The sequence below is a fragment of the Benincasa hispida genome, chromosome 9 (assembly GCF_027475165.1).
Source record: "Benincasa hispida cultivar pf3 chromosome 9, pf3_genome.v1.1, whole genome shotgun sequence".
NCBI classification, from domain to species: Eukaryota; Viridiplantae; Streptophyta; class Magnoliopsida; order Cucurbitales; family Cucurbitaceae; genus Benincasa; species Benincasa hispida.
The window spans coordinates 6,049,446-6,070,467 of NC_143486.1; the positions used below are offsets into that span (position 1 = coordinate 6,049,446).

General features: G+C 37.6%; 1 protein-coding gene across 1 annotated transcript; it reads right to left on the reverse strand.

Annotated features, from left to right (window-relative positions):
* Positions 1-15,389: 15,389 nt before the first annotated feature.
* On the reverse strand, positions 15,390-17,361 carry LOC150033602 (uncharacterized). Its single transcript, XM_090316986.1, has 5 exons — positions 17,234-17,361; positions 16,811-16,967; positions 16,554-16,688; positions 16,263-16,400; positions 15,390-15,914 (listed from the first exon to the last, which is right to left on the reverse strand). The coding sequence occupies exons 1-5, from the start codon at positions 17,359-17,361 to the stop codon at positions 15,390-15,392; spliced, it is 1,083 nt and encodes a 360-aa protein (XP_090173112.1).
* Between the last annotated feature and the right edge of the window lie 3,661 nt (positions 17,362-21,022).

Here is a 21,022-nt window from a genome sequence, read left to right on the forward strand (position 1 = left end):
ATTGTTATGAAAAAAATGGAAGAAGCAAAAACCAGATAAAAGAAAGAAAATTTACAAAAAAAAAAAAAAAAAATGAAAGAAAAAAAAAAGAAGAAGAAGAAGCAAAAAATGAGAAAGGAAAGAGAATTAAAAAAAAAAAAAGAAGAAAAAAGTGAAGCAAAAACCAGAGAAATGAAAGAAAATTAAAAATAAAAAAAGGAAGAAGCAAAAATCGGATAAATAAAAGAAAATAAAAAAAGAAAGAAAGGGAAAAAGCAAAAATTGGAAGCAAAGATCAGAGAAAGAAAATAAAATAAAAAAATATATAAAAAAGTGAAAAATGAAGAAAATAAAGAAAATAAAAATATAAATAGGAAAAAAGAAGGTATGCAATAAGACAAGACAAAGGAGGACAAGATTGAAAATTAAAAAAAGTTCAGAAGTTGACTAGTCAACACTTATATTTTTGTAGAAATTTTAAAGAAATGATATATTTTTAGATTTTTTTCCCCCTTATTTTACTATCCATTACAAATATCTTTAAAATTATATATTCATAACCATAAAACACGATGTTTGAAAGCCTTTTGAAAAAAAAAAACGTAAAAAAGGAAATGTTTGAAGCAATGTTGGTCACTTTTGAATCTGATTCGGCTAAAATCGCTTTTTCTTTTAAAATTGTGATGTTTGACAATGATGAAAAAATGACTTAGATTGCTAAAAAAAATGGAAACATTTAAAATCATTTAAGTGATTCCCATCAATCATTTTAGATGTGATTCCAAATAATTTTTATTAGATGATTTTGAGTGTTTATCTTTCTAAAAGGATTATTTTTTCGCATCAAAAAATTCTCTTCGTATCTCACTTTATTTTATCCTAAAATTTTTAGCGAAATTATATTTTCTTTTTTAAAATATTGTCCATTTTTATCTTTATTTCTCTCTAATTTTTACTCTCTCGATAATTTTCTCGCTCAAAACTTTTTATAAGGGGGATTTTCAAAATTAGAAAAATAAGGAAAACTATTTACACATAATGAAAAATTTTAATTTTCTTTCATAGAAGCTGATAAAAGCCTATCAATGATAGAAAATTATAGAAGTTTATCATTGATACTATGTGACGCTGATAGAAGTCTATCACTGTCTATCAGTGTTTTTTTTCTATTTTTGTAAATAATTTGATATTTTTTTATCAGTGAAAAGTTCATTTTTATAATGTCTATCTCTAATTTTCTTATTATTTTTAAATATCAATATTCTTGCTCTTTCTCTTTTCAATGGTTTAAACTCTAGTTTTTTTTCTTCTCTCTAGTTTTTTTTTACTTTCTTTCTCTAATGTTTTGCTCTTGATTTTCTTTTCTCTCTAAAATTATTCTTCATAGATTTTAAGCATTCTCCCTGATTATATATATATATATATATATATAAACTTATTTCCTTATCTTCTAATTTTCATTCTTAATTGAATCTTGCTCCCTAAATTTCTCCTTTGCCTCCAACACCTTTTTTCACTTTCAAATTTTCTCTACCTCTCTGTTATTTCTTTTTTAAACTTTTATTTCTCTCTACATAGTTTCTTTGCCTCTAATTATTTTCAATCTCAAAAGCAATGATTTTTTAGTAATTTGATGATTCTGAAACTACATGATAACTTGTAGAAAATGTAAGTTATTGTCTCTTAAAAGTTCGAACAATTAGGATCTTTATCGATAAAAACGCATTAATTCTATGGAAAAACGCATTGAATTCCTTGTACACGATTAACTCATTCAAAAGTAGCATTTTAGTTAAAATCTGCTTCACTAATGCATCACAATGCAGGAATTGATGAAATTTCACTAGGTGCCACAGACCAGTCTGACCCAAGGGCTATGCGTCCAAGGATGCTCGACCCAGGAAGGATACATTGGCTCGATTTTTTCTGTCAAATCACCACTTATAGGTATAGGCATTTGATTGGCGGCATCTGAATGTCTCAGAGGTGGCAGACGGCTGACTTAGGATATAGAATTTAATACAAGTCCTGTCAACAAGTTGCTTGGAGTTGCCTATAAAAAGGGAAGTTAGCTGCTGAAGAAAGAATTAGCTAGTTACAGAAATAGATACTTAGACATTTTAGAGAGCCAGTTAGTTTAGCTCAACTCTGTTGTCTACAGGGAAAGGATAGGAGGGAAGATCCATTTTCACCGTTGATCAAGAGGAATTATTGAAGATAAAGCTCGAGAGAGGAGTCTTCATCACGTTCTTCACCAAGTTGGATGAACAAGTAATAAAATCGAGCCAAAGAGAACAAGAAATTGGACTCTACAGCTTGACTTCTTTGTTTTACATCTCATTTCCATCTCTCATTTCATTCTATCAAGATGAAATTGTTGTACAAACATTTGCTATCTTTAATTCAATCATTGATCATTCACCACTTATCCCTTCGTTTACATTCAAATCTACTCTTGTTTATTAGTTTTCTGACATTAAATGGTTGAATTCCATGTGTCAATCATCCTGATCAATTGGTTGAAGTTACCAAGTAGTTAAACCACTCGAGAGAGGCATTTAACTATAGAACGCATCAAGTCAGAGCGTATAGTAGGTTTAGAGATAAAGTTACTTGCGTATTTATTTTGTTCTTTGTAATCAATGCATGCACGCTAGAGATAGGAATACATGTGGCATTCGCATTGAGAAATGTTGAACTATGTCTGAATAAAGGAATAGAAACACCAACACGTAACACGAACACTTAGTGTGTAAACCAACATCTATACCATTTTCATCTCACTTTTACTGTACTTACAAGCTTGTTACTCCCACACAGGATCAACACATATCATCAGCACTTAGAACCATTCATCAATAATTTCCCCTTTTTCCCTCTGAACTCCTACTTCTTCTTGTATGCATGCATTTAGGTTATTACACATAATCCATACTTAAGCAAATTTAGGAACCTTCTGCATTAGATTGAGAACAAAATCTGCATTAGACTACTCTAGAATCTCTGTGTTCAACCCTTGACTTACCAAGAAACATAAGTTAGATTTATACTTGGATTTGATTTCAGAAAGCTTGTACGCATTTTACAAAGTGTGCTTACGTCCACTCCGACGCAACGCCTACTTTTCTTACTTAGAGAGAAGTTAATTCATCATCCATCTCCACTCATCTTATCAACTCATTACCATTCTTCATCTCCACTCATAGCACTTTTAGACTCAAATCACGAGACAAATAAGTTTTTGACACCGTTGTCGGGGATTCTAAGTAGAAAAGCTAACTAGAAATTCGTTTTTGTATCTCTTGCAGAAACTGTCAATCAAAAGAGTATTACAAGTCAAGCCTAAACTTGTGAACGCTTTTTGAGCAGGGAAAGTACTCCTGAACTCATATATGTCTCGAAGGTTGTGAGAACCTTTATACGAAGGAACATATCTAATCGTCATTGGAGGTTAAGGCAATAACAACAACAACAACAGATGGCGGACGACTAGATAAATCAGAACTTAGCTTAACAATTGGCAAATGTTGTCCTGAATTCGATCCTGATGGAAAATAATAGTACACGTCTGATGCACGAGTATGCATCACCTGTCCTATATGACTATTCGCCTGGGATCATATACCCATCACCTGACGATACGAGGTTTGAGATGAAATCAATGATGCTCAGAATGATTCAAACAGTAGGATAATTCGGAGGTGCCCGTGGTGAAGATCCCCATGCACATATGAAATTCTTCTTGGAAACATATAAATCATTTGTGATTCTTGGAATCACACCAGAAGCCATCAGATTGTCCTTGTTCCCATACTCACTACATGATGATGCCAAACAATGAGCGAGTTCTCTAGAGCCTGGTGAGATAACCACGTGGGATAAACTGGTGGAAAAGTTCATGCAAAAATTTTCCCTCCCACGATCAATGCAAGGAGGCGTCGAGAAATCAAATGGAAACTTTCTACGAAGGTTGGATAGACCGTCCCAAATGGTAGCAGACTCGTCACAACTGGGGCATAATGGACAAATCATACAATGAAACCAAGGAAATTCTAGACCGTTTCGCCAAACATAATAAGAAGTGGGTTGATGATGGCAACGACTCCAGAACAGATGGTAAGAGGCATTCTCAGAATACAATTAACACTAATATGGTAGCCACTCTCTCTGCACAAGTGGCTACAATAACAAATTTCTTGAAAAATTTATCTACGGGAAACGCAGCACATACACAGAGTGTGCACCAAGTGGACGCATTCACTCAACCCATGGTCAGCTATGTGGGTTATGAAGAACCACACTTCTATAGTGATTGCCTGCAAAACCCACAATCTGTCTGTTTCATAAAAAACAACCCACTTTCAAATACATACAAGCCTGGATGGAGAAACTATCCTGATTTTTCTTGGGGAGGTCACCAGCAAGAGCAATAACGTCTTGGAATGCATCAGTAGCCTAGGCAGGAGCCGCTGCTTGGATTCTAGCATACGCACCAACAACAACCTCAACATAAGACCTTTAATGGAGGAAGCCATGCGTCAAGCTCATCTTCTTCACTAGAAAACCTATTAAAGGAATACATAACCCAAAATGATGTGTTACTGAAGAGTCAGATGTCATCAATCCGAAACTTGGAGATGTACGTTGGGCAAATTGCAAGTGAGCTGAAGAATCGACCACATGGAGTATTTCCTAGAAACACTGAAGCCCCAAGAGGTAACAATGGAAAAGAGCAATGTTATGCGGTGACACTGTGAAGAACAAACAAAGAGAGACCTAAGAAATGACTGTTCCTTCAACATCTGAAAATACAATGCCAACAACCACGACATTTGAAATAGAACAACAAGAAAAAGCACCTGGCTCTATAAGTCATTCACAACCAAGCAATGCGGGGGAAAATAAGGTGCGTCTGAATACGCCATTTCCCCAATGCCTACAAAAGAAGAGTGACGAAAAACAATTCAAATGCTTCCTTGAAGTCCTTAAGTAAGTACATAACAACATTTCCCTTATAGAAGCATTAGAACAAATGTCAAGTTATGTAAAATTCTTGGAGGGTGTTTTAACAAAGAAAAGAAAGATTATTGGGTTAAAAGTCATGGCGTTAACATAGGAATGTAATGCATTAGTCAACAACAACATTCTTGAAAAGTAGATAGACCCAGGCAGTTTCACGGTATCTTGCTCAATTGAGGGAATAGATTATGGGCATGCATTATGTGATCTAGGAGCAAGTATTAATCTCATGCTCCTTGAATCGGAATCGGAGAAGTGGGGCATGCATTATGTGATCTAGGAGCAAGTATTAATTTTCAAAAAGTTTGGAATCAGAGAAGTTAGACCCACCTCTGTAACACTACAACTCACTGAGAGGTCTATCACGTATCTTGAAAGAAACATTGAAGATGTTTTAGTAAAGGTTGTTAAGAGTATATTTTCAACGTACTTTATCATCTTAGACAATAAAGCTAATTGGGATGTCCAAATCATCCTTGGACGCCTATTTTTTGCTACCGGAAAGGTTATGATAGACGTACACAAAAGAGCATATGGACAATCAATAAGTCAATTTCAATGTGATGAACGCATTAAAGTTCCCAGATGATGTAGAGCCTTATCAACCTATTGATTCGATTCAATTGCCTAAAGAAGAGGAGCTAAAAATGGACCAAGTCTATAAGGTCTATGCATTGAGCGAGAATACAAGAAGAATTGAGCTGCTAAGTCTGGATGAGCGGCAGACAAAACCAACGCTCCCATCTTTGGAAAAGCCGCCAATGCTCGAACTAAAACCTATTCCTAACCACTTAAAATACGCTTTTCTTGGAACCAACAATACTTTACCTGTCATAATTTCAGCCACTCTCTTTCAGTCTAACGAGTATTATTTTTTACAGATATTGGGGAAGCATACACGTGCAATTGGTTGGACGCTAGCTAACATCTGAGGAATCGGTCTATCATATTGTATGCACAAGATTAGATTGGAGGAAGGAAAAATCGGATCTATTAGGCCACAATGCAGGCTCAACCCTATATGAAAGAAGTGGTAAAGAAGGAAATTATCAAGTGGCTCGACGCAAGGGTGATCAAACCCATTTCTGACAGTAATTGGGTGAGCCCAGTCCAATGCATGCCAAAGAAATGAGGCACCACTATTTTAGTCAACAGTAACAATGTACTAATACCATCTAGAACTGTTACTGGGTGGCGCATATGCATAGACTACAAGAAGCTAAATGCGTTGACCAAAAAGAACCACTTCCCCATTTCTTTCATTGATCAAATGCTCGATAGACTGGCTAGAAAAGATCTTTATTGCTTCTTAGATGAATATTCTAGATACAAACAAATTTTAATTGCCTCAGAAGACCAAGAGAAAAAACCTTTCACGTGTACTTTTGGAACGTTTGCATTTCGACGCATACCCTTTAGGCTGTACAATGCACCAAAAACGTTCCAAAGATGCATGATGGCGATTTTCTTTTACTTTCTTGAACAATCTATTGAAGTCTTTATGGATGACTTTTCAATTTATGGAAACTCCTATCAATCTTGCCTAAACAACTTAAAAGTTGTCCTTAATAGATGCGAGGAAACAAACTTGGTGCTGAATTGGGAAAAGTCTCACTTTATGGTGACAGAAACCATTGTTCTAGGACACAAGGTGTCCAAGGTTGGATTGGAGGTGATGAAGCAAAAATTGATGTCATAACAAAGCTGTCTGCACCTGCTAATGTTAAGGCCTTGAGGAGTTTCTTAGCCCACGCAAGCTTTTATTAAAGGTGTTGGGGTTGATGCCCTAAATCTCGTAGGGTTCTATAGTTTGTAAACCTTGTATGAACAAACTTGTAAGTGATTTATATTATATGATATTTTATTCACTTTATCTTTGAAATATGTGATATTTTAGTTGCATTAACCACAAACCAATAAACTAACATCCAAGGTTATCGTTGTAACTTAAACATGTATGTGGAGACATACAAGTGGATCATGTTTAAGTGATAACCTAAATAGTCTGTAGTATATGGATAAGGCTGAGTACCTTATCCTGGTGACACTACGAGTATGACCCGCTTTGTAGATGTTACAAATGTTGTAAAGTGATACAAATGATCTAATCCAGATCATTCATGTATTAGACATGCGAGTGGGGATATTCTATACAAATGAGTTTGTATAAAACTTGACCATAAAATGCTTAGTCTCATTATATAACGTCGTTCATAATAGAGAATTTCATTTCACTAGGATGACCATAGGTAACATGACCTTAATCCTGGGTGAGTTGTGAACTCCTGCCTATGAGGGTGGTTCTTTGATTTGCATGGGTGAGAGTGGCCAGATCGCCGACTCAATAAGCCTACCATTTTGGGGATTCGTCTGATTGGAGAGCTGGGAACTCAGCTACAAGATGAAACTCACTCCTTCCCCGAAGTAGGGGAAAGTAGATAAATTGCTCCCTTAAGGGCTTATTCTGGGTCTTGAACAATGTGGCGTTACACCTTCTCCTGGCCCGAGAGGGGTTTAGTCATAGTAGAATTATGATCTATTGTTCATTAGAAGGATCAGTGATACTTAAGGAGTTAGATGTAACTACAGGGGCAAAATGGTAATTTGGCCCAATTCTACTTACGAGCAATTTGTGAAGGGTCATCGTACTGTTGATTGGTTATATCAAATGGACACAGAAATATATATGTAGTGCAAAGAGTGCAGCTGCCGTTCTTTAGTGGAGTGCCCGACAGTTAACGAATGGTGGATAATGTAATTAAAAAGTTTAATTAATTATTCACGTACTGTTGGAGCTTCAAGCTATAGGTTCATAAGGTCCTCTTGGTAGCTGAAAAACATTTAGATGAAAATCAATTTTTTGGTTAATTTGAAATGTTCAAATTAATAAGAGGAAATTTAATTGTATATGATATAATTAAATTGATTCAATTATATATGATAAAATTGATATAATGTATTTGATAGTTTATAGTTTAATTGGAGGAATATTTATTTGAATGAGATTCAAATAGTTGGTAAATTTAATATAAATGTGATTTATATTAAATGCCATAAAACAGAGAAAAAGAACTATAGTTTATATTGTATATGATGCAATATTAAAACTATAGAAGTTAGTTATCATACTTATTTATATTAATTATTTGGATAATAACCACCTTAGTGGAAGTTAGTTAGTTTTTTATGGAAAAATGGAATAAATAAAATATGATTTTATTATTCCATATCAGAGAGTTACACGACTTGTAAAAAGATCTATACGATAGATTGAGAGCCTATACGATAGAGCTTGTACTCTACACGATTGAAGAATTCTCTATACGTTAGTGTGTTCTTCCTCAATTGTTTTCGTCCTCTAATCCCACAAACTCCCTCCTAACCAAAATAGTCAGAGCCCACCACTCGTGGGTTCTCACCCTGAGAATACCGAGGTCACCAAGTGGTTGTGCCTTCCCTTTTGGTTCATTCTTGTTGCTATTCGAGGAGTTCGTAATAGTTCGAGGACTGTACTAGAAGAAGTGTTCTTCAAAGGTATAATTACTGGAACCCTTTTTTACATTCAAAAGCATGCTATAATTTTTTTTAAGATGCATAATCTATATATTTTACTGTAAATGTTTGTTTTCAATCGAAATGGGATTTAGACGATCCGCTTCTGCTCATGGATTTTGTAAATCGAGTTCCTTTGGAAGGTTTGTGAGAGGATTTTCCCAGACTCTACGTCCACTGAGTGTATTGTTAGAGTTGAATAGACTCTGCATATTTGATGAAGACTATCACAACACATTTGAAATTTTGAGATATGCATTAACCACAACGCCCGTGTTGATAGCTCCGGACTGGACGTAACCCTTTATTCTCATGTGCTACGTAATGACATGCAGATATGCATGTCATCTTAGTCCTTTTACTTAGAATTATGAAGATTGTTAGGTAGAAATTGCGTCGATCGTGCTAGGAATTCATGAAAAAAAGAGTTTGTGTCGATCAGCATGTCGAATCTCAACTAACCCATTACTTTGCATTAATTATGCATTCAATGTTCTATTTTTGTAGCCAATGCAGGAAATGAATGCAAACACGGAAACTGGACCATCGCATAGACGACCGCATGCGAAGAAACACTCCATTGCAAAGGCAAACGCATCGATCAACTCAAGGATGTTGAGGTAATCAGCCGTATGCGTCCATCGCATGGGAGTTACGCTCGTCAAGCGAATGTGGTCATCGTGTAGAATTGTGGTATTAAGCGAATGCGGTCATTGAATAATTGCGGCTGCGCAACAACGCAATGGGATCAACGTAAGGTAGGCGGAATGAACGCATCGACGCATCTACCTCGAGAAAATCCAAAGTTGATGCTCACATTTCACCTACAGCGCCGTTGGTGGTAGAGGTTCAGAAAGGACTAACGCGTCGAACGTCAGACTTAGAGCAATCCAATTAATACTGTCGGTGATCCAAACTCTATAAATAGAAGCCGATGAGCAGAAATTCAAATCATCCGGGGAGGATCCTTGGATCCGGAGATTGTCCCTCAATCGGGGATTTTCCCCGTGATCCAGAAAAACTGCGTGAGAAGATGGCTAAGAGTTTTTCACCCCCTTCATCCATTCTGAGTGACGACCGGAGCCTTCGACCGGAGTTAGATCTCGAGAGAGTCAGCTCCTCTGCCCATCCATGGCACCACTGGAAGCCTTGATGCACATCCGCTGGAAGCAAAGATTTGCTTCCAGCCGGTCATTTCATTTCCTTTCTTTTTCTATATTGTATTGTATGACATTTTGAATTAAGAAATTAATACAATGTGTTTTCAATGCATTTCTCTTTTCTTTCGACTTCATCTCCATCTTTTTGCTTAGTATCTTTACTTTCATTGCAACACTTAGTGGGATTGCTTGGGTATTGCATACTTAGTCATGTGGATTAGGGATATGAAGCATGTAGCAAACTACCGAAAGGTATGCGTTGCGCGAGTATTGAGTAACCTTATTTTCTTAGTGTGAAGTTGTGCAATGCCTGTCCATAGGCTAACGCATTGCTTGTCTATGAGTGAAGTCAGCAATAATCAACTGCCCGAGAGGGTAAGTGGTTGGTCGCATTAAGCAAAGTATGCGTTGTTCACTAGGGATAGTAACAACCGTAGGTTAGTGAAGTATATGTGATTGTCTTGTATTATGTATGCTTCATTCGTTCATTAGGGATACTCGGGAGGGTAGTCTAAGAACGGGATCTAGGCTTGGGAAGGTCAGGTTAGAATCTAGGCTTGGAGAACCAGATTATAACACATAATACCAAAAATAGGCACTTAGGAATGAGCACTATTTGTTATTAACGCATCGCATGCATCCTAGAGATAGGATAGGATTGAATGTGGTCACCTTGCTTTCATGCATTTTTCATCATCGCATAGGACAAGAGTAGAGACTTAGGAATAAGCTCTATGGACACTTTGCGTTCAACACATGCGTCCTAGAATTAGGAGCACCGCATTTCCATTACAACACGTGGTTGTAACATGATCGCATAGTCTGACACTGACTAAAGTTGCCCTTGCGATCACTCTTAAGTTTTGCAATAAAAATATCTCCGCATTTTATCCATTTTCCCACACATTTATTTCATGTCAAGGTTTGTCGAATCTCTACCTTTCATGCATATTCTCATAGGGTTGTCTGTTAGATAGAAGTAAGAGTAGGATTAACGTAGCAATATCCCCTCCATTCTTTTATTCAACCACCGCATGCACAATCACCGCAAACATATAGATACAAGTCTCTGTGTTCGACCTCGGATTACCCGAGAAACTTGCGTTCATGTTATACTTGGCGTGAACGCAAAAAAACTTGTGGCAGGATGCATGGTTATCGCATACATTCGTTAACCAATTTTCATTCCAACGCATAACCATCGACACGTGACTATCAACACATATCTTAGGAACATGCATCGCATAATGCATCCACGGGATTTTGGTTGTCGAGTAAAATTGACTTCCAATTTTCGAGCACCACTACACAAAGGATGTGGCAGTCAAAACTATGTTAGGTCAGAAGAAATGGAACCTAATACACCCAATTTTTTACACGTCAAAAACACTGAATGAACCCCAGAAACACTAAACAACCACTAAAAAAGAAATGCTAGTGGTAGTGTTTGCCATTGATAAATTCAAGACTTATTTTTTTGGGGTATCAACAACAATCTATACTTATCACTCCGATATAAAGTTCCTGATGAACAAGAAGAACGCGAAAACCAGGCTGATTCGTTGGATGCTGCTACAACAAGAATTTGACTTAGAAATTAAAGACAGAAAAGGTACTGAGAACCAGAAGGCTGACCACCTATCAAGACTGGAGAATAAGGAGAAGCAGTTGGGCCAAGCTGAGATTGAAGATGTGTTCCCTCACTTACTCATAGTTGAAGATAAGGAACCATGGTAGGCAGATATTGTCAATTACTTGACCACAAAATAGTTCCCAAAAGACTTCAATGCCCAGTAAAAGAAACAACTCGTACACGATTGCAAATTCTACTTTTGGGATGAAACATTTCTATACAAGAAGGCCCAGATTCAATTCTATATCGATGCGTCCCCGAAGTTGAAGTGCAATGCATCCTACCTGAATACGATGACACTCCTTACGGAGATCAGTTTGAAAGAAAGAGGATTGCTACAAAGGTCCTCCAATGTGGGTATTTCGGGCCTACTCTTTTCAAGGATACAAGGGAATATGTTCTTAAGTGTGACCCATGCCAACACATGGGTAACATCTCTTTAAGGGATGCAATGCCACTATACAATGTACTTGAAGTTAAACTATTTGATGTTTAGGGTATTGACTTCATGAGGCCTTTTCCTTTGTCTTGTGACCAACAATACATCTTAGTAGCAATGGATTATGTATCTAAATGGATTGAAGCAGTAGCATGTGCTAAAAATGATTTAGTGACAGTTTCCAAATCTTTTTACCAGAAACATTTCATGCGTTTGTCCATTTGAGGACACCAAGGGCATTAATAAGTGATGAAGCTGTCTGAGGCTCGCATTGAAGTGTTTGGTCGAAGCTTAGGTCTATCATCGCTTATAAACCATTGCTGACTAGATAAAATTTATAAATTTTCGAACAAGCAACTCATACTAACTACTAGTACAAGTGGAAAGTCCAAGGTCGATCCACAGAGAGCTGGTTTAGATTTATCAATTTAGAAACTTATAGGAAGTAACTAGGAGGGGTTTGTGAAAATGATCTACATATTAGCCTAACAATCCCAAATTAAGAAGAGGGAGGTAGCACATTTTTTGTGCTATCAAACACTCCCAACTTAGCTCTTGATCGTCCTCGAGCATGGTAGAACAGGCAATCATTCAAAAATAATCAGTTCACCATGCTACAATGTTCCCTAATCAAGCTTCAACCGTCAACTAGAATCATGCATGTAATCCAGTAGGCAACTAAAAAGTATTCGACCATCCAAGACAAATTTGGAAATTCATTTCAAGTTTTAATCATGCATATATAAGCACAAAGTTATCTATTTTGAACATGAGTAGACCCGAAATAGCCTTATGAATTTTCAGTTTGTTTTCTCTCTACTCTGGCTCGAAAGATACAGAATTAGGTTCCCTAAGTTCAAAGTGGCAATGTTAATAAATTGAAGCAGTCAAAATCAATCCACTCTTCACCCCTTATTACATATCTTCTTTTCTTTTCTCTTTTGTTTTGTTCATCGTCTCTCTTTTTTTCAAATGGAGGGAAAATTTTATCAAGGAAGATGGCTTTTGTTTTGGCCTTCCCACACAGGTTACATAAAAGACATCCAACTACGGACTGACTTCCCTTCAAAAGCACCTAAGCTTACTCATTCTTTTGGGGCACTTTAGTTCAAAGGGAAACTACGGGTGTCATTGTCACCCCAGATTAATCATACCCTTCGAGAAGAGAAGTAAACCCTCCCTTATTTTGACTTCTTTCATTTTTTTATTTTTTATTATTTATTATTTTTTTTAGGGTGAATAATGATGTCAATAGACTACATTTCAAGACGTGCATTACTAAATTGAACCTTGGAAAAACTAATATCTGTTACTAAGGCCTTTCGAAGTGACAACAAACCTATGGTCTAATAATTCAATTTAAGAATGCAAGGCCAAGATAGATATGCAAAGAGCATGAAGCTGCATGAAAAAAATCAAGTAAAATTTTCAAAAGTGCCAAGAAAATCATAAATTTTTTCATCTAACCTATTCTCATGCAAAACACAAGTCATACAAGTGCGTCATAGGCTAATCACAACAAGGAACAAAACAACAAGGAAAACAACAACAAACAAGTTCATCATACAAGCATAGTCCGAGCACAGCGTTCAAGGACCCCAAATAGTATCATCACCCAAAATAAAAAACACCCTACCCCCAACTTTTAAATCACACATTGTCCCCAATGTGATTGAAGGTAAATCATGAGGGAATCAAAATACTTCCCTCAACAACGGAGTGAATGGAGGATCTAGGACATTCGAATTAGCTTTTCTCCATCAACAATCATGAGTAATTCAAGAATGATATAAAATATTAGGCTCAATAATAAAGGAAAAACTGCATAAATGAAATCTAATCTAGGAAAGCAGATAAATTTAAAGTCTGGCTGCCTCCAGGAAGTGCAAATTTTTAGGGTCGGTTGCTCGACCGTGGTGGGTCATTATCAGATGTAAACTAGTGAGTCCAACCGGTAGGCGATGTCAAAGAACTAAAGACTCGCCATCGTGAAAGATCTTCAACCTATGCTCGTTCACTTTTAAAACTTTTCCTGTCTCAAGATTAGCCATGTCTACTGCACCATAAGGGTAAACATGAGAAACGCGAAATGGCCCAAGCCACTTGGATTAGAGTTTTCCAGGCATAAATTTGAAACATGAATTGTATAGAAGAACTTTTTGCCCTACCACAAACTCCTTGGGTACAATCATGCAGTCATGAAATTCTTTCATTCTTTCCTTGTAGATCAAAGAGTTGTCAAAGGATTCTAACCTGAGCTCTTCCTATTCTTGGAGCCGTAAAAGTCTGGCCTCACCAGGTGCCTCAAAATCCCAGTTGCACTACTTAACTGCCCAATATGCCTTATGTTGAATCTCAACTAGAAAATGGCAAGCTTTTCCGTAGACTATCCTACTGGGAGACATCCCAATAGGGGTCTTGAAGGCCGTTCTGTAACCCCATAGAGCATCGTCAAGACGAAGGCTCCAATCCTTCCTTTTTAGGTTGACCACTTTCTCCAAAATAGTCTTCACCTCCTTGTTTGACACCTCCACTTGCCCATTCATTTGAGGGTGGTGAGGCATGGCAATACGATGTTGTACACCATACTTTTTGAACAAGGAAGCGATGATTCGATTATAGAAATTTGATCCTTGGTTGCTGATGATTGCTTTGGGGAAGCCATACTTGCATAAGATATTAGACTTCAAGAAACCTGCAATAACCTTAGCATCATCAGTAATAGTGGCCTTTGCTTCCACCCATTTGGAAACATAATCCACTACTAGCAAAATATACTTAAACCTACAAGATGAGGGGAAGGGTCACATAAAATCTCTCCCCCATAAATCGAATATCTCACAAAAAGAATAGGGGCTTGTGACATTTCATTCCTACGGGATAGACCTACTAAAATTTGATAATGTTCACAAGTCTTACAAAGAAAATATGCATCTCTAAACGAAGTTCCCAATACAGACCAGAATCTAAGACTTTTTTAGCAATTATTTTGGGACTAAATTGTCCACCACATGTATGCTTATGATAAAATTCTAAAATAGAAAATAACTTGTCATTAGGGACACACCTCTTAACAACTTGATCATAACAGAATTTCCAAAGAGAAGGTTTTTCCCAAACATAATATTTTAACTCATTTTTTATTTTATCGCGTCTATGCTTATTCAGTTCATAAGGAAACTCATCAGTGGTCAAATAATTAAGGAGATCAGCATACTAAGGAGTCATGGAAATACTGTCTGCTTGTATTAGTGTATGGTCAGGAAAATCTTCATTAGATCTGAGACAACCACCTTCTCACGAGCCTGCTCAAGTGGTCAATGACAACATTTTCCCATCTCTTTCTGTCTTGAAGCTTTAGGTTAAACTCCTGGAAGAGAAGTACCCACCTCAACAATCTGAGCTTGGGCTTCTTTTTTGACATCAGATAGTGCAAAGCTGCATGATCAAAAAAGACAACTACTTTATAACCAACAATATAGGAAATAAATTTTTCAAGAGCAAACACAACAGCTAAAACCTTCTTTTCTGTCATGGTGTAGCTGCATTAGATTGGATTCAGGGTCCTTGAGGCATAATAGATCACGTGATGTTTCTTATCAACCTTCTAGCCCAAAACCACTCCAACAGCATGGTCGCTCACGCCACACATGATCTCGAAGAAGAGATCCGAACGAAAAGCTTGAATAACTGAAGCACATGACAAGGCATTCCTCAGCACGTCAAAGCTTGCCTTGCATTCATCACCAAACTTAAAAGCCACCTCTTTATGAAGAAGAGAGGTCATCGGCTGAACAATTTTACTAAAATCCTTGATAGACCTGCGGTATAAACCTGCATGCTCAAGAAAAGATTGAACTTCCCTCACATTTTTGTGGTAAGGGAGCTTAACAATAACATTAACTTTAGCAGGATCAACCTCTATACCATGCTCAAAAATGATATGTCTTATTACAATTCCATGCGATATGACATTTTCAAAATTAAGCACGAGGTTAGACTCAATACATTGTTCAAGCACTCTAGACAACTTTGACAAGCAATCATGAAATGAGTCTCTATAAACAGTGAAATCTTCGATAAAAACCATGCAATTTTCAATAAATTCAGAGAAGATACTCATCATGCAGAGCTGGAAAGTGTCAGGAGCGTTACATAGCCTGAACGATATCCTTCTAAAAGCAAAGGTGTCATAGGGGCATGTAAAGGTCATCTTCTATTGATCTTCCTGGTTAAATGGGATCTGATAGAAACCCGAAAAACCATCAAGAAAATAGAGGAAAGGCTTTTCAGCTAGCCTCTCAAGCATCTGATCTATAAATGGAATGGGGAAGTGGTCCTTTCTAGTGACAACATTTAACTTTCTAAAGTCTATACACATTCTCCATCCATTTTGAACTCTTACTGGAATTAAACTACCCTCTTTATTTTTAACTACAATAACACCTGTTTTTTTAGGCACTACGTGTATAAGACTAACCCATTCACTATAAGCAATAGGGTAGATAATACATGCATTGAGGAGTTTAAAGACCTCTTTCATGACAACCTCCTTCGGGCGAGGGTTCAAACGCCGCTGAGGTTGCTGGCAAGGCTTAGCTCCCTCTTCAAGACAAATCTGATGAATACACATAACAAGACTATTATCTTTAATGTCGGCCAGCGCCCACCCAATGGCCAACTTGTACTTTTACAAGACTTCCACCAACTGTTCCTCTTGCTCTTCGAAATAATCAAGGGCAAAGTTTCAGCTTCTTCTAGATAGACATACTTCAGATGTATCATTCTTGGAACAAGAAAGCATACGTACTGTTTCTGTCATGGATAAAGTGGAAACCTCCTCTAGTAAGATCAATTCGCCTGAATCATCTTCATCACCATCATAGACATCCCAAACTATTTCTTGCTCAAGATAATCAAACACATTAATTTAGCACAAAGACAATACATGCCCAATGGTGGGAGACTTCATAGCATCAAAAATGTTAAATTTAACTACCTCACCGTCAAAATCGATAGACAAAGTACCTTCATCCAAATCGATCTTAGTTTGGTTGTTTTCATGAAAGGTCGATCAAGTAAGATCAATGCAGATGAAATGGACTTGGGTTCTTCCATTTTAAGAATGTAAAAATCAGCAGGGAAAAGAAGATCATTAACTTGCACTAGGACATCTTCATGATTCCTAACAGGTGAATGAAAGACCTATCAGCTAATTGAATTACAACACCAGTTTCAGTCAAGTCTTTTAATTTTAGTTATTGATAAATGGCGTATGGCATAACATTTATGGATGCACCAAGATCTAACATAACTCTTTCAAATTTTTTTCTTTCCAATAACACAAGGTAGGGAGAACATACATGGATCTTTTTCTTTTTAGGCAAGTTCTTCTGAAGGATCGTAGACACGGATTGACTTACCACCATCCACTCATTCTCTTTTGCTTACCTTTTCCTTATGCACAATTCTTTGAGAAACTTGGTATATTTGATAATTTGCTTCACAACATCAAGAATAGGTATGTTGATCTCCACCTTCCTGAATGTCTTCAATAGCTCTTTATCCTTGTCTCCCATGGGCTCCTTCGTGTGAAAATTAGAATTCAATTTTTACTCGACAACCAAAATCCGTGGACGCATTATGCGATGCATGTTCCTAAAATATGCGTTGATAGCCATGCGTTGATGGTCATGCGTTGGAATGAAAATGCACCAACAATGTATGCGATGACCATGCGTCCTCCCACAAGTTTTCTTGCGTTCACACCAAGTATAACATGAACGCAAGTTTCTCGGGTAATCCGAGGTCGAACACAGGGACTTGTAACTATATGTTTGCGGTGATTGTGCATGCGGCGGTATAAATAAAAGAATGAAGGGGATATTGCTACGTTAATCCTACTCCTACTCCTATCTATCAGACAACGCAATGAGAATATGCATAAAAGGTAGAGATACAACAAACCCTAACATGAAATAAATGAATGGAAAAATGGATAAAATGCGGAGATGTTTTCACTGCAACTCTTAAGAGTGACCGTAAGGGAACCTTAGTCAGCGTCAGACTATACGATCATGTTACAACCATACACGGCAAGTCATTTTCCAGTGCTTCTAATTCTAGGACACATGTGTTGAACGCAAAGTGTCCATAGAGCTTATTTCTAAGTCTCTACTCTTGTCCTATGCGATGATGCAAAATGCATAAAAGCAAGGCAACCACATTCAATCCTATCCTATCTCTAGGATGCATGCGATGCGTTAATAACAAATAGTGTTCATTCCTAGGCGCCTATCTTTGGTATTATGTGTTCTAATCTGGCTCTCCCAAGCCTAGATTCTGATCTGACCTTTCCAAGCCTAGATCCTATCCTTAGACTACCCTCCCGAGTATCCCTAATGGATGAATGAAGCATACATAATACAAGACAATCGCATATACTTCGCTGACCTACAGTTGTTACTATCCCTAGTGAACAACGCATACCTTGCTTAATGCGACCAACCACTTACCCTCTCGAGCAGTTGATTGTTGCTGACTTCACTCATAGACAAGCGATGCGTTAGCCTATAGACAGGCATTGCAGTAGCTTCACACTAAGCAAATAAGGGTACTCACATACTCGTGCAACGTATACCTCTCGGTAGTTTGCTACATGCTTCATATCCCTAATCCATATACTAAGTATGCAATACCCAAGCAATCCCACTAAGTGTTGCAATGAAAGTAAAGATGCTAAGCAAGAAGATGGAGATGAAGTCGAAGGAAAAGAGAAATGCATTGAAAACACATTGTATTACTTTCTTAATTCCAAAATGTTATACAATACAATATGAGAAAAGAAAGGAAAAGAAATGATCGGCTGGAAGCATAGATTTGCTTCCAGCGGATGTGCGTCAAGGTTGTCGGTGGTGCCATGGATGAGTGGAGGATCTGACTCTCTCGAGATCTAGATCCGATCGAAAGCTCCAGTCATTCGGAATGGATGAAGAAGGTGAAGAACTCTCAGCCATCTTCTCACGCAGTTGTCTGGATCGTGAGGAAACTCCCCAATTGAGGGACAATTTAAGGATCAAAGGATCCTCCTCGGATGATCTGAATTTCTACTCATCGGCTTCTATTTATAGAGTTTGGATCACCGATAGCATTAATTGTACTGCTCTGAGTCTGACGTTCGATGCGTTAGTCCTTTCTGAACCTCTTGCCACCAACGAAGCGGTACGTGAAATGTCAGCATCAACTTTGGATTTTCTCGAGGTAGATGCGTTGATGCGTTCATTCCGCCTACCTTGCATTGATCCCATTAGTTGCGTTGTTGCGCAGCTGCAATCATTTAATAACCGCATTCGCTTAATACCGCAAGTCTACACAATGACCGCATTCGTTTGACGAGCACAACTCCTATGCGATGGACGCATACAGCTGATTACCGCAACATCCATGCGTTGATCGATGCGTTTGCCTTTGCGATGGAGTGTTTCTCTGCATGCGGTCGTCTATGCGATGGTCCAGTTTCCGCATTTGCGTTCTTTTCTTGCATTGGCTACAAAAATAGAACATTGAATGCATAATTAACGCAAAGTAATGGGTTAGCTGAGATTCGACATGTTGATTGATGCAAACTCTTTTTCTCATGAATTTCTAGCACGATCGATGCATCTGCATAACAACCTTCATTATTCTAAGTAAAAAGACTAAGATGACATGCAGATAGGCATGTCATCACACCCCGAAACTTAAAATCATGCTTGTCCTCAAGCATGCGTTATACTCAAGAAATTCTAACTCGCCTTCATGCTTTCTTTTACGATGACCAACTTCTCAGAATATAACTTACACGCACCTTTGACCATCACCGCAATGCTCTCTTCCACTTTGGCCGCTTCTTCAAAAAGATCTTTTCTAAGTTTAATCCGGCAAGCCATTACTAAAAAAAAAAAATATATTCATTGATCGCAATTTTGTGTTTAGCTTCTGAGATTGTGTTCATTCACAAAAAGTACTTTAAAACTTTGCGATGACTTATCCAAATGCGGCGTTGACCCTGGTTACGCCCTTCTTTTGGCTTACCCCCATGTGTGTCATGCGGGCATCCAACTTCGGTTGCGTTCCATATTCAACTCAACTCTTATCTCGTTTGTTTTGGTTTGCGCCAGACAGAGGAGTTGCACTAATGCGCTGATCCTGGTGACTTGCCTTCGTTTTGGCTTGCCCCCACGTGTGTCATGTGGACATCCAACTTCGAGCAAGTGCCTTTCACAGCTTAACTCTTATCAACATGGGTTTTCCCATTGTGTTGACAGTGGAGTTATTATCCCCAAAATCTCACTTCAACTTTCTTTTTTTTTTTCAAATGAATGCAATTCTCCGAGACCACTGCCACCCCCAAACTTAGAGGTTGTTAACGTTCTCACCACAAAGCTAAAAACAAAATTACAAGAATGTGATAATAAATGTTTGAACACAGGTTTGCGCAAGATAAAACTTAAAACTTTCAAAATTTGAAGAAGCTAATAAAAGTAAATAATGCCTTGCATTGATTAGTTAGAAAATGCGGTGAATTATACATACCATCATAGAAACATTGCAAAACAACGCAATCGGGAAAGAAAGGATTTCAAAAGGATAAGGCACACAAGATAACAAGAAAAGACCTTAGGCGGAACAACGCATGCGCTCATGCGTTGGAATCCACGTGATTGAAACCTTGCGTTGAAGGGTGAAAGGAATTCTTCTGTTGAACCACGAATCGAAGAGACTTATTGTTGCACCTATAAGAGAAAACGTACCCAAAACCAAGGAAGCAGCCATATATCCAAAATAACAATAAAATAGAAATAACCTATACTAAGAAAGCAAAGTAAAGATAAAGTAGAAGACGTCCCTGGAAAAATAAGAGTGTTGTCACCGCAAGGAGTCTTCCGTGCATGAGATGACTCTCAACTGCTTGGGTCAAGTTGCCTTGACCATTGGAGCTTCCGACAATTTTTTAGCACATACGGCCGTCATGAGCTTAGAACTGCCTTCGACTCTTTTACGACTGATTGCCCTTCTACCTTGGGGTCAATACTGACTTTCAGCGCATTGCCTACACTTCAATATTGTTTGTAACCTGGTCGCACAAGCTGCAATACACCCAAGATAAAAAGTTTGCTCGCAGAGACACAAAATTCAACAAACATTTAGTTGTCAAGTCCCCGGCAATAGCACTAAAAACTTGATGCACGGAAATTAGAA